At 34.2% G+C, this 13,737-nt stretch overlaps 1 protein-coding gene across 1 annotated transcript in view; it reads right to left on the bottom strand.

The window, feature by feature from the left end:
* The window catches only part of LOC148946934 (uncharacterized), a 135,074-nt gene that overhangs the window by 102,354 nt on the left and 18,983 nt on the right, over nucleotides 1-13,737 (bottom strand). The window contains exon 3 of the mRNA XM_089096463.1: nucleotides 5,525-5,668. Within this exon, the coding sequence (XP_088952589.1) occupies nucleotides 5,525-5,668 (144 nt within the window). The remainder of the gene's footprint in view (nucleotides 1-5,524; nucleotides 5,669-13,737) is intronic.

Genomic DNA, 13,737 nt, shown 5'->3' with positions numbered 1-13,737 from the left:
CAGTGCTGTTGAAAAAATATAATAATAACAAAGTAGAAAAAAAACAAATTTAGCGAAAAACTGGTAAAATTAATGACAAATTAATTCTAGAAACAAAAAATAAGACGAGGCTTAAGAATATCATCATAATCCTTGTTGTTCACGCAGTGGCCCAAGATATTGTAAAACATGGAGTAATATTCAAGCATAAAAATTCATTGCTAGCTAGCCATGACGCAAGGAAGATCTTTATGAAATTGGACCCCAAACCCTTCGAGACCTTGTTTCAACAAGTAACAAGACTAGAAAGAAACACGAATGAACTCAAAGAATCGACCAGTTTCTGGTGGAACATGCTACTGGCCGTATGTTCGTATTCGCGACTTCCCTAACCATAAGAACCATATTGACTTGTAATTACGGAAAAATCCTGAGACTAAGAAGGCGAAAACCAAGAGAAGAACACGGGGAAACGGCTGAAATGCAGAGGTTAAACCCGGAACCCCATGAGAACGTCTAAACCAAGAAAAAGGGAAGACATTAAAAAACGAGTGGGTATAAAGGTCTCCACTCGTCCTTGCTATGTCTTGTTCCCTCATTGTAGTGTCGTTTACATAAAACCGTGCGGTTACGACGCTCCAATATGCGTTTCTTAAACAGCACGGACGTGCGTGAACAATGCAGGCATGAAATATGTTGTAAAATTAGACCTCAAACTTAATAATGTAGAGTAAATTATGTTTATTTGATAAGTATTGAAGGATTAAATAATCCCTTTATCGTTGTTTCCTATCTCAAAACAAATTTGAAGACATCTCTGTTTTAGATTTCCCAATGAGAATTATGTCGTTTTATTATAACCAACGTTATATAGTAATATCAGTGTATCTTTTTATATTATCTTGTGGGGTAATCGCCACCCTATAATGTACCCAATCGATTTGTAACTTATTTGTACTATGAGTATTTACTTTAAAGAACGTGTGATTCTGCCTCGTTATTTTTATTACAGGAAGTGGATCGACATATTGGAAATCGATTATTACAATGCGTAGTCCAGTGCAGATACAACCTAGTAGCGTATATTTTCATCATACCTCAACCAACAAAGAGCACTCACCATAGACTCCGGGCAATTTTCATCCCAGCTACGTCTACGAAAACAACAGTTACCTATGATCGTTGTTCCCTCGACCATGAACCATATTACGTATCAGGTAACATTATATTTGAATCTCAGTATCCAGTGCACTATCGAACTATATCACATAAATTCTGAGAACCCCATCGATCAGTACAAGACATAAGTACATAAATATCGCCTTTGATAATCATTATGAACCCATATACCATATGACCGTATAGTTATGATATTTGATGACCCCAAAAACTATTAATGTGTCACAGACTTACGCGTCGAATCCCTTTTGACTATCTCTCGAAATCCATCCTATCCCCTCTGTGTGGAAAGTTCATATCTCTGTTACCCCATAAATGTTACGAGATAATTTCTGAAAAATGGACCTGGAAACCAAAATTAACCCCAGTGACCAACCCCTCAGTGACAATATGCCCCTCCCACAAGTTAAAGACAATATGTTGAAGGAGTCACCATAGTTTGATGTCAACATGTTCCAAATCCAAACTTCAATTCCCCCGTGATTAACCTAGGAATCACCGCAAATGGTTAATAGACTCAAGCCATGAACTAACAATTTTATAAGAGAACTGTGATCCCTAAATGCACGAATGAACAATTTTATACGAGAACACATTCTCTATGTGCTTCAAAATATCCCAAAAATGATATGCTGAGAAAAAAATAAACGCACCCCCAGTGTTCGACCCCTTAATGATAAGGCACCCTATGAACTGTCAAAAAGCAGGTGAGAATGAACTCTGATAGCATATTCCCACACCTGTAATTGGAAGCTTCATTTCCCAGTTGACAATTAGAGAAAGCTTAGCGTGTGAACACAATCGTGCTTGAACTGTCCCATGAAGAAACCATAACGTAAGTGCTTTAAAAATTTTGCCAAGACAAAAAGAGTGAAGGACAATAATTTACAACAGAAGGATTGAGTACGTTAAGGACTCGAATGGTGATGAAATAGATGTGAATTTATATATGTTACTTCTTAATAACTTTGATAACTCAAAAAATTCCAATATACTATCATTAACGTTGCGTAGCAAAACATCCCCAGTGAAAATGTTCTAAGGTTACCAGTGAACATGGTAAACCCAATGTTGTGTGTTTTAAGTCGTTCTTGTATTTAGTGTTAAATGTCCAGATAGAGTTATGTGCAGCATAATCGATCTATTGATTTAATGTAGCGTAGATAGAAAGTAGTGTGCCATATAGACAGCAAAATAAAAAAAAAGTCTTGTAAAATGTAAATTCAAAAAAAAAATCTTATGTAAAGGTAGAATAGCCCCAACCTTGTTGGAAATGTAAAAATAACCAGTGTTAGATGTAGAAAAAAAAATTTGTTTTAGTATAGTAGCTAGCCTAGAACCATGAATAATCTTAGTCCGGTAAACGAATTTCAGATAGGGATGTAGAATAAAATAAGAAAAATAATAGAGAAAATTTTTAGCACTCCTGATTAAGCCATAACATAAATATAAAATAATTATGTAGAAGAAATAGTTAATAAAATGCGAACATTGTAAAAGCCCAAAGGCAAGCAGGTCATAATGACGGGACGTCATTAAATAATGGGTAGGGTAATATGCACCGTGAGCGAAATGCGATGTGTTCAAAATACAGAGATTCCTTCCTTCTAAAGATGATTCTGACAAAAATTAAAACGTTCCCTAATTGAGTTCAAATACCGCCTCAAAGAGTCTAAATTCTTAATCAGCAAAAAGAAAAATTTCATTCTAAATTTAGTCAAACAACGACACTAGTCGGTTCCAAGTTCGCTTAGATAATTAGTAATAAAAAAGATGCAACGCACAATATTTCTAAAGACGTTTAAACTATAAGAGCCGTGTGAACGTTTGAATCATCAGAAATAATTAAGACAGATTATTGGACGAAGGGTTCGCATCCTTGGGCCACCTGAGCCAATTGTGAGCCAGTCCTCACAGCGCAGGACAAAAAAACTATGTTTGATAGTGGGGTAAACGTGCTTTTTGGAGCATTGGTAAATCAGATTTGGAAGGATTCGTAAAGCAGAGTCAGGATCATTAAGACAGAATTTTTCGACGTTGATTCGTAAAACAGATTCAGGGCCATTTAGATAGAACTTTTTCGATGTTCAAGCTTTGCAATTCTCTCATTGTTGTATCTCAGTCACTGTTGTGTCACTTGAAGGGACCTACTGCTGTTCACCTAAATATGTAAGTCTCAATAAATCTATTGCTTTTTACCTGTGTTTATTTCATTTTATTTGTCCGTATCTAGCCTAATGATAGCTAATTAGTTCGCATGTCTCCAAGGTAGCGCTCCCAGAGGAATCTGATCTCCAGATAGCTCGAAGAGAAGAGGTCACATTTATATGGCTACACATTTCATTTTCTCTCATTAACTGAGGGTGGCGTAGGCCCTATTGGCACGACCTTTAGTGCTATAAGCGGCGCTATCGGAGAACTTATAAGGTGTAAGTTCACAGCTTCAAGGTACGATATTAGATTTGACGTGGTCAATATTTATGACCACAATTAAGCCCAGTATTTTTCTGTCACCGCAATAATTTTCTTTTATAGCCACAAATATCTTAAATTCACCGCCACAATCCGATACAAATTTTAAGATAGCAATTTTTGCTAAGTAAAAACATCAGATAATAAAAACTCCGAGGTTGACTCAAACCCATTTTTTCACTTTGATATTGTTACTTTGATATCAGTTTTGATGCTCTGATGAATATTTGATTTTTTTTTAAGTTTGATTTTGAAATAAAGAATTTTTAAAAACTTGAAATTTTTTTGCAATCAAAAACGAAGAAAAATTAATTAAAAAAACTTTCCAAAAATATGTTTTACAAAGAAAAGTAAAGGCCATTTTAAACTTTAGCTCAGCAGATACAAATAACTTTTAAAATTCAAACTCAAAACGACCAGAAATTACTATTAAAGAATAAATGAAACCCAAAACGAACAGAAATTATATAGACAATCATAGCAAAATCATACAATAAGTAATAATATAAATGAATAAATAGATCTTAAAGCGAGTAATGCTTAGATTGAAAATGAAAATCAAGCTTAAGACGAAAAAAATATTTTCCTATTGAAGTACAACAGAAACTTACAACGAACAGAAATTAAATAAACAGTCAACGCAAACAAACATGCAATAGATATTAATGTAAATTAATAAATAAATCTTAAAAGGAGTGAAATTTAAGTTGAATATACAAATCGAGCTTGAAACGAACAAAAATCACCACAAACAAGAGTTTGGGTACGACCTCCTTCTCTCACTGTAAAAGTCTAAAACTTAGACTATATATATATATATATATATATATATATATATATATATATATATATATATATATATATATATATATATATATATATATATATATATATATATATATATATATATATATATATATATATATATTTATATATATATATATATATATATATATATATATATATATATATATATATATATATATATATATATATATATATATATATATATATATATATATATATATATATATATATATATATATATATATATATATATATATATATATATATATATATATATATATATATATATATATATATATATATATATATATATGCTAGTTCAGCTTTGATAACATTCGAAATCCGAACTTTTCATTATAAAATCACTTGCTGTGAACTTTTCATTATCAGTTGGTAATAATTCACACGTATCTGACTTAGGAGCCAGAAGTGAATTCTCGCGAAAAAGATGCCAGGGTAATTATAGATGAAAGAATTCAAACCTGTAAAGAATCTCGAAGATGTATGCTGAAAATTTGCAGAATTTTTATGTGGTGGATTTTCCGCGAGGAATATAGGGGGTTAGAGACCCCTAAAATATATCGATTTTGATAATACATTGCGATACTCGATATAGATATTTGGTCCGATATATCGATATATCAATATCGATATCAAATATCGCCCAACACTACCTCCTACTGTTCGTGATAGATATGTATCCCGTGTCTGCGTGTTTGATATTTTGAATTAGCTAATGAGGGGTGGTACTCGCCAAGATAGCTGGATGATGAACGTGTAGGAAGCAGCCATTGTTTCCATCATTTGCTGTATTTATTCTACAAACCCTGGGTTAGAAATATAAATCAATATTTCCAATTTATATAAAAATAAATCAATACCTAAGTATCGATTAAATATTAATTTGAGCAAATGTCAAATGACTATTGACTTCGTATGACTTCACGAATTGCTTTCGTAGAGAAAAACCTCAAATGAATTCATACAAAATAATGCACAATATTAAGAAGTGGAACTTAGAAGTAAAATTACGTTAAACTAATTATGCTAGATAATATATAGAAAGTGATAAAATATACTTTATTACCTGCATCGTATACGGGATCCAAATCAACGTATCCTTGCTGCAAAAGTGAACTGTCAAGTCGGTCAAGAATGGCTTTGAATGATAACTCTTCTATTGTGCTGAATGCATTTTTGGCCAAATTTAGATGCATATACTTTGGTACAACTAAACAAATAATAGAATATAAACAAATTAATGGAATGTGTAGCCTAGATAAAAATATTTGTGGATAAGAATTTTCTATTAAAATTTGTCGTTAATACATTTAGTCAGGTTTTATAAATAAGTTTACAAGTTTTAGAAATTTACAAAATGAGGCTGCAGGAAATTTTACTCCGATTTCTAAAAAATCGGGCCAGATTTGAATTCCTATTTTTTAATTATAAATTTTAATCAAAGGGCTATTTTATCACTATAAGGTAAAAATGAAATTTATTTTTATAAGATCAATTTCCTTGCGATGATTATGAGGTAAAAAAAAATCATTGAATAAAAACTAGGAAAGTTTACTTTGCACTTTTAACAAGTCGTACCCAAAAGTTCAGAAGATTTATGATTATTTTTTTCTGCGGGGGGTGGTGTAAAGCATTGGGAGTAGTAAATGACATAACAGTGAATGACGGGGCAGTAGCAAGGCTTCTGATAGGCCACTAGCAACAAGCTAAAATGGGACATGGTAACGAGCTCTATGTGTGCAATCGAATGGCATCCAACAATCTTGATGTAACTTGCTTTATGTCATTTACACACAGAGGCTGATGTACTAATGCTAGCTATATGCAAGGAAGTGATATGTGGACAATAGCAAGGTTTCTGTAGGGACGATAACATTATGCTAATACGGGCCATGGTAATTAACTCATTTTATGCCATTGGTACCCACACAGGGGTGAATCTCCAGCATTTTCATTGGGGGGGGGCAAGAGGAATCCATATCTGGATAGTCAAAGGGCATGATATGCATAATATTTTTTCTCCAAATTATTGGGGGAGGGTCAACTGCCCCCCCTTGCCACCCCTAAACGACGCCCCTGTACCCACACACTAATGTATAAATTTCATTATCTTTATTTAAATGTGATTAATTGATACCGTTGTCACTGAATTCAGGATTTTCAGAAAAGAAGAATGCAACTCGAGTTGTTGGGCTAATATGATTTTTGATGGAGGGGAGGTTTAATTAAATCCAAGAATTATTGCAAACACAGACTTTCATGGGAAATTAAAGAGCGATCTTAAACTTGAAAAATAAATTTTGATATCTAAAAAAATATAATCATCTAGAGAGGACATAATAAAATTGTTCAGTAAATGAGTTAACAGCTTCTGGTAAAAAAAAAGAAAAAAAAAATCAAGTAAAATCGGGATGTGACTTTCAGTGGTTATTGGAGTTTATTTTTAATTCAGTTTATTTTTAATAAAGAGTAATACTAAAACTTAAATTTATGCATTTAGTATCTCAAGAGGTATTATCAGCTGGGCACATCTGATAGCATAATAAGGTCGTTGAACATATAGTTTGATGAATTCTGATAAAAACTTCAAAATTTTCGTTCATCCCCGGCCAAAAAGGGATATAATACTAGACTGTGCTGAGTATCACTTTGTCTACTCTTTTTGCTTTGCTAGCTCATTAGATATTGCGCATCACTTGTATAAGGTTCGTGTCCAATTTATTTTATATCCTCTATACATACTGTGTGATAAAATGCTTGTTTATAGATCCTTCTCCAAGCTTTGTCGACCGTTTAAAGTACTTGCCAATGCAATCTACTATTACAACATCTATACTATTTTGAATGCCATTTAAAATCTTTTTTCTTAATCTATTAAGAAAAAAAACTTTTTGAAGAAGAAGTTTTGCAAAAGAAAGTAAAGCTCCATATAAAGCTTCAACGTTTTATTATTTTTTCCCAGAGACACTTCAGATGGAATTTGGAGGGGGCTAATTCAATTTAAAATTGAAATTTCTACTGCCTTTTTTAAGAGTCAAAGGTCATAGGAGGACAACAAGCCCCCCCCCACCACACCTTTTTTTCCTCAAATTTATCTCATCAAAATTATGAGATTGCTATTTTGTTCAAAATAGTCCAAAAATCAGATAACAAAAACAGACCCCCCAAAGCCCGGGTGTCAACACAACCCCTCAGAGCCCTAGGACAAGTGTTGTAAGTTATGCCCCGGGGGTGTATAAAGTTTTTATGGAAGGAGTGGTCGTATAAACTTTAGAGGAACTGAAATGGAAAGTTTTAGTTCGCTTTTTAAGAGCAAAAGTGATTAGAGGGCATCTAGCCCCCCCCCCCCACACACCCGCCTTTCGCAATTTCATCCGATCGAAATTTTTGAGATAGTCATTTAGTTCAAAATAGTCCAAAGATCGTACAACATTGTCTCTAAGGTTGACATAACCCCCAAGAGCCCGGGGGGCAAGGGTTGTAAGTTATGCCCCAAGGCTTATATGGTTTTATGGAAGGGTTGGTCGTATAAATTTTGGAGGAGGCTCATTTGATCGGAAATTGAAAGTTCTAGTTCCCTTTTAAGAGTAAAAGGAATTGGAGAGCAACCACACACCCCCTTACGCACTTTCCCGCAAATTGATCCTGTCAAAAGTTTGAGACAGCCATTTTGTTCAAAAGTCAAATAACTATAAGGGGCAGGGGTTGACAAACCCCCAACAGCCCCGGGGCAAGGGCTGTCACTTATATGTAAGTTTCCCATAGAAAAAATATAAGGTTTTTTCTATTAAAAAAGAAGGCATGTTTGATTCTGGATCTCCAAATTGGAAACTAGAGGTTCTAGTGCCCTTTTCACGAGCCAAAAGTGATTGGAGGTCGACTAGTTCCTCCCCCACGCCCCCTTTTCCCCAAATGCATCTGATTCAAATTTTGAGGTATTAATTTTGTTCGAAAAAGTCTAAAGGTCAAATAACTACGCCTCCAGGGTTGACACAACCCCCCCCCCCCCCAAAGCCTGGGGGCAACAGACGTAAGTTATGAAAGTTGCCTATTATTAGCGTGTAAGGTTTTTACGAAAGGGGTGGTCGTATAAACTGTGGAAGACAATCAATCGATTGGAAATCAAAAGTTCTAGTTCCCGTTTTAAGGGTCAAAATCAGAGGGCAACCAGTGGCAGGTCCAGGGGCGGGGCGAAAGAGGCTTCCCCCTAACGTAGTCTAAAGTGGTGTAATTTACTTAATTAACGCAATCTTGCGTTAATTAAACTTGCTCCTAATACAAGTTTATCGGATCAACCTTTTTTGCGCTCCCCTAAAAAACCGTGGATCCGCCCCTTAGGGCAACCAGTCCCTTTTCTCCAGGGCAAAGGCTCTAGTTTATGCAAGTTGAGTAGTAAGAGCATATAAGATTGAAAGGGGACAAGGAAACCTACGCCTGAGGCATGAATATACAGTGTAGTCTAACCGGTACATTGGCTTACCGCGGGTCAGTCACCTACTACTACGAACGGTACTTGCCTTAGCAGACGGTTTTCTGCAAAGTGTTATGGGCTTCCTTGAAAAAATACCAGTTAAAAAAAAAAAAATAAACACGTATCCATGATCTTTCTTCTGGCAAAAAAAAAATACAAATTCCAATCAAAACGGATCAATCGTGTTAATAACCTGTAAGTTATAGGTATCTGATAACAAGTACCATTCATTGCGATCGTAGCTCTATGTTGGCTCGTTTTAAATACTTTAGCTTGTCTATTCATTTGTGTTAAATAAAAATCTTGAATCTGGAAAATGAAAAAATAAGTATTTAAACAAAATGTACGATGCTGCTAATTAAAGAATGGTAGGCTACACTCAGAATTGTTTGCATGAGAGTTCAGTTAAAGAGGTCTCACTTGCACGAGGGTTCAGATGCATGGGGGTTCACTTGCTTGGGGTTCAGTTACACGGGGATTCAGTTACAATGGAACCCACACAAAAACAATGGGGCACACACAAAAGCCAAAAAGTGAAAAAATAAGTATTTAAACAAAATGTACGATGCTGCTAATTAAAGAATAGTAGGCTACACTCAGAATTGTTTGCATGAGGGTTCAGTTAAAGAGGTCTCACTTGCACGAGGGTTCAGATGCATGGGGGTTCACTTGCTTGGGGTTCAGTTACACGGGGATTCACTTACAATGGAACCCACACAAAAACAATGGGTCACACACAAAACCCAAAAAATGAAAAAATAAGTATTTAAACAAAATGTACGATGCTGCTAATTAAAGAATAGTAGGCTACACTCAGAATTGTTTGCATGAGGGTTCAGTTAAAGAGGTCTCACTTGCACGAGGGTTCAGATGCATGAGGGTTCACTTGCTTGGGGTTCAGTTACACGGGGATTCAGTTACAGTGGAACCCACACAAAAACAATGGGGCACACACAAAAGCCAAAAAATGAAAAAATAAGTATTTAAACAAAATTTACGATGCTGCTAATTAAAGAATAGTAGGCTAAACTCAGAATTGTTTGCATGAGGGTTCAGTTAAAGAGGTCTCACTTGCAAGAGGGTTCAGATGCATGGGGGTTCACTTGCTTGGGGTTCAGTTACATGCGGATTCAGTTACAATGGAACCCACACAAAAACAATGGGTCACACACAAAAGCCAAAAAATGAAAAAATAAGTATTTAAACAAAATGTACGATGCTGCTAATTAAAGAATAGTAGGCTACACTCAGAATTGTTTGCATGAGGGTTCAGTTAAAGAGGTCTCACTTGCACGAGGGTTCAGATGCATGGGGGTTCACTTGCTTGGGGATTCAGTTATATTCGGAGTCAGTTACATGGGGATTAGTTAAATGCAGTTGAGTTGCATAGTCTCATTGGAAAAATTTGAGGTCATACTTAAACAGTTCTATTAAGAGCTATTTTAATGGAAATGGTTCATTTTTGAATTGAAACTATGCTTTTCTGACTGAAGATACACATTTGAATCAGAAAATGTGAAAATGTACACAATTGAAACAGAGAAGTGTGTTTTGACTATATTTTCTATAATTTCGTCTGAAAAATAGGAGTTCACGCTTAAAAAGTTCTATTAAGAGCTATTTTTATGGAAATGGTTCATTTTTGAATTGAAACTATGCTTTTCTGACCAAAGATACACATTTGAATCAGAAAATGTGAAAATGTACACAATTGAAACAGAGAAGTGTGTTTTGACGATATTTTCTATAATTTCGTCTGAAAAATAGGAGTTCACGCTTAAAAAGTTCTATTAAGAGCTATTTTTATGGAAATGTTTGCGTGAGTTTATATTTTGTCCATTGGTATGGTAGTTCAAGGATAGGTTGTCACATTATATGTGCGTGCGTTCCAGGTTAGTCCCTTAGGGTTTCCTTGGGTGCATAGGACTTCCATTGTATTTTTATTTCAGGTATAAAAATTAATAGGTTATTTTGTTGAGTGTATAGGACTTCCCATGTTATTTGCTAGCATGTATAGGAATTCCCTTGTTATTTGCTTGCATGTATTAATTCCCATGTTATTTGCTTGCGTGTATAGGAATTCCCTTGTTATTTGCTTGCATGTATAGGAATTACCATGTTATTTGCTTGCGTGTATAGGAATTCCCATGTTATTTGCTTGCTTGTATATGAATTCCCATGTTATTTGCTTGCGTGTATAGGAATTCCCATGTTATTTGCTTGCATGTATAGGAACTCCCATGTTATTTGCTTGCATGTATAGGAATTCCCACGTTATTTTGCTTGCGTGTATAGGAATTCCCATGCTATTTGCTTGCGTGTATAGGAATTCCCATGTTATTTGATTGCGTGTATAGGAATTCCCACGTTATTTGCTTGCGTGTATAGGAATTCCCATGTTATTTGCTTGCGTGTATAGGACTTCCCATGCTATTTTAAGGGCTTATGCCCCCTCCCATGCTATTCTAAGAGTTTATGTCCCCTTCCTATGCTATTCCAGGAGCTTATGTTCCTTCCTATGCTATTATAAGGGATTTTGTGTGTGTTTTTTCTTTACTTGGTACCCATTAAAAACAAAATTTTTGTGTTAAATAAGTATTTCTTATATCTTTTAAAAGAGCTTTACGGGGTTTGAGAGACTCGATTTCCTGATTCCGTGTGGTTTTTCTTTACTTGGTGCCCATTAAAAACACAATTTTTGTGTTAAATAAGTAGTTCTTGTATCTTTTAAAAGAGCTTTACGGGGTTTGAGACACTCTGTTGCCTGATTCCGTGTGGTTTTTCTTTACTTGGTACCCATTAAAAAACAAAATTTTTCTGTTAAATAAGTAGTTCTTATATCTTTTAAAAGAGCTTTACGGGGTTTGAGAGACTCGTTTGCCTGATTCCGTGTGGTTTTTCTTTACTTAGTGCTCATTAAAAACGAAGTTTTTGTGTTAAATAAGTAGTTTTGTATCTTTTAAAATAGCTTTAAGGGGCTTGAGAGACTCAGTTGCTTGATTATGTGTGGTTTTTCTTTACTTAGTGCTCATTAAAAACGAAGTTTTTGTGTTAAATAAGTAGTTCTTATATCTGTTAAATGAGCTTTAAGGGGTTTGAGAGACTCGGTTGCCTGATTCCATGTGGTTTTTCTTTACTTGTTGCCCATTAAAAACAAAATTTTAGTAACACATTCTACACTGTGAGCAGTGTAAAAACAAATCCTCTTGATATTATTTGAAGAAATCATTACATAAAATTTTTTTTATTTTTTTGTACGTATCTTAAAATGACAAAATATGCTTACGGCTCTAACAATTGTGCTCTATGATTGGTCAGAGACACGATGTGGCTTTCCCACTGGTATTCTATGTCCGGTTATCGACACTACCTAGTCTATTGCATGTATTAAATCAGTATTTTTTATGCAGTGGAACGATAAACACATAAGTCATATCTTAAAAAAAAGTGAAGATGGAGCATTTTAATAAAGTGTGTTCACATAACAAGGTTATTGTAGCATTGAATGCCGACAAGAAGAAGTATTTGAACTATGAAACAAGTACAAGTGGTAGCACTATTGGAAATGTATGCATGCGTTGTCATGACAGTAAGGAATTAAATTTCTTTGGAATACCGAAAAAATTCAACTCTTATGTTGGTGGTTATGCGAGATTGAGATCTCCAGAGATTATTGTACTCAAAGAGAATGCCAACATAAAAATAATCGTTGATGATAGAGGACAACTCTTTGCTACTGTTGCAGGTAACACATTACCTACTGATAAATCCAATCGTCAGCTTTCGGGTATTAGCATTCAACGGAAGGTTAAAAAAAGAAAGGCCTACTCTTCTACTAATATCGTAAACCATATCATGTCTACGTGCCTAAACTGTTACCTGTTTAAAAATAATGTGATAATAGACAGTGAAATTGCCAGAAAAATAAAAAGGGCAATGTCAGAAAATATCACTATGGAATATAAACATGAATCGATGAAAAAAAAAAGCACCAGCAAACGTTACTGCCATTGATCAAACAGTGAATGAACCAAATAATATCAAAAACGAAAAGCATATTGACCCTGTTGATGAGACACCAGTAAAAACTGTTTATGACTCAAAATGGAATAATGATTATTCTACTCATTATTAACTAAGAGAAAACAATAGCTACAATATCAAGAGAGAACATAGTGAACTACCAAATGGAAGAGATTCAAAATTTGAAAAGTTAATCATTGATATTAATGATGTATCATAATGTATCTTTGTATTAGTATTCTACATAGCATTATTTCATTAGAAATATTACATTGTTATGTGTTCATTATTTTTAGAGTAAGCTAAGCTAGCATATCAAAAGATTAGAATATCTATTAAAACATTAGACATGTAAAAAAGGGCATTTACATACAGCTATTGTCAGACACATGGGATAACATTGACAAAATCTATGTATCAGAATGAATAAATTCATTATCAACATCCTTTATCGGATATGTCGGATAAAATTGATAAAATATAAGTGTCAGAGTGAATAATTTTTTTTATCAACATCCTTTGTCAGATACATCAAATAAAATTGACAAAATCTAAATTTCAGAATAAATAAATGCTTTAACAACATCCTTTATCGGATACGTTGGATAAAATTGACATAATCTAAGTATCAGAGTGACTAAATTATATATCAACATACTTTTCTCAGATACATAGGATGAAATTGACCAATTCTAAGTGTTAGAGTGAATAATTTTTTTTTTATCAGCATCCTTGGGCAGATACATCGGATGAAATTGACAAAATCTAAATTTCAGAATGAATAA

The sequence above is a fragment of the Artemia sp. Qi Xiang Cuo genome, chromosome 11 (assembly GCF_049724085.1).
Source record: "Artemia sp. Qi Xiang Cuo chromosome 11, ASM4972408v1, whole genome shotgun sequence".
Lineage (NCBI taxonomy): Eukaryota > Metazoa > Arthropoda > Branchiopoda > Anostraca > Artemiidae > Artemia > Artemia sp. Qi Xiang Cuo.
This window is presented reverse-complemented; position numbering and strand designations above follow the sequence as displayed.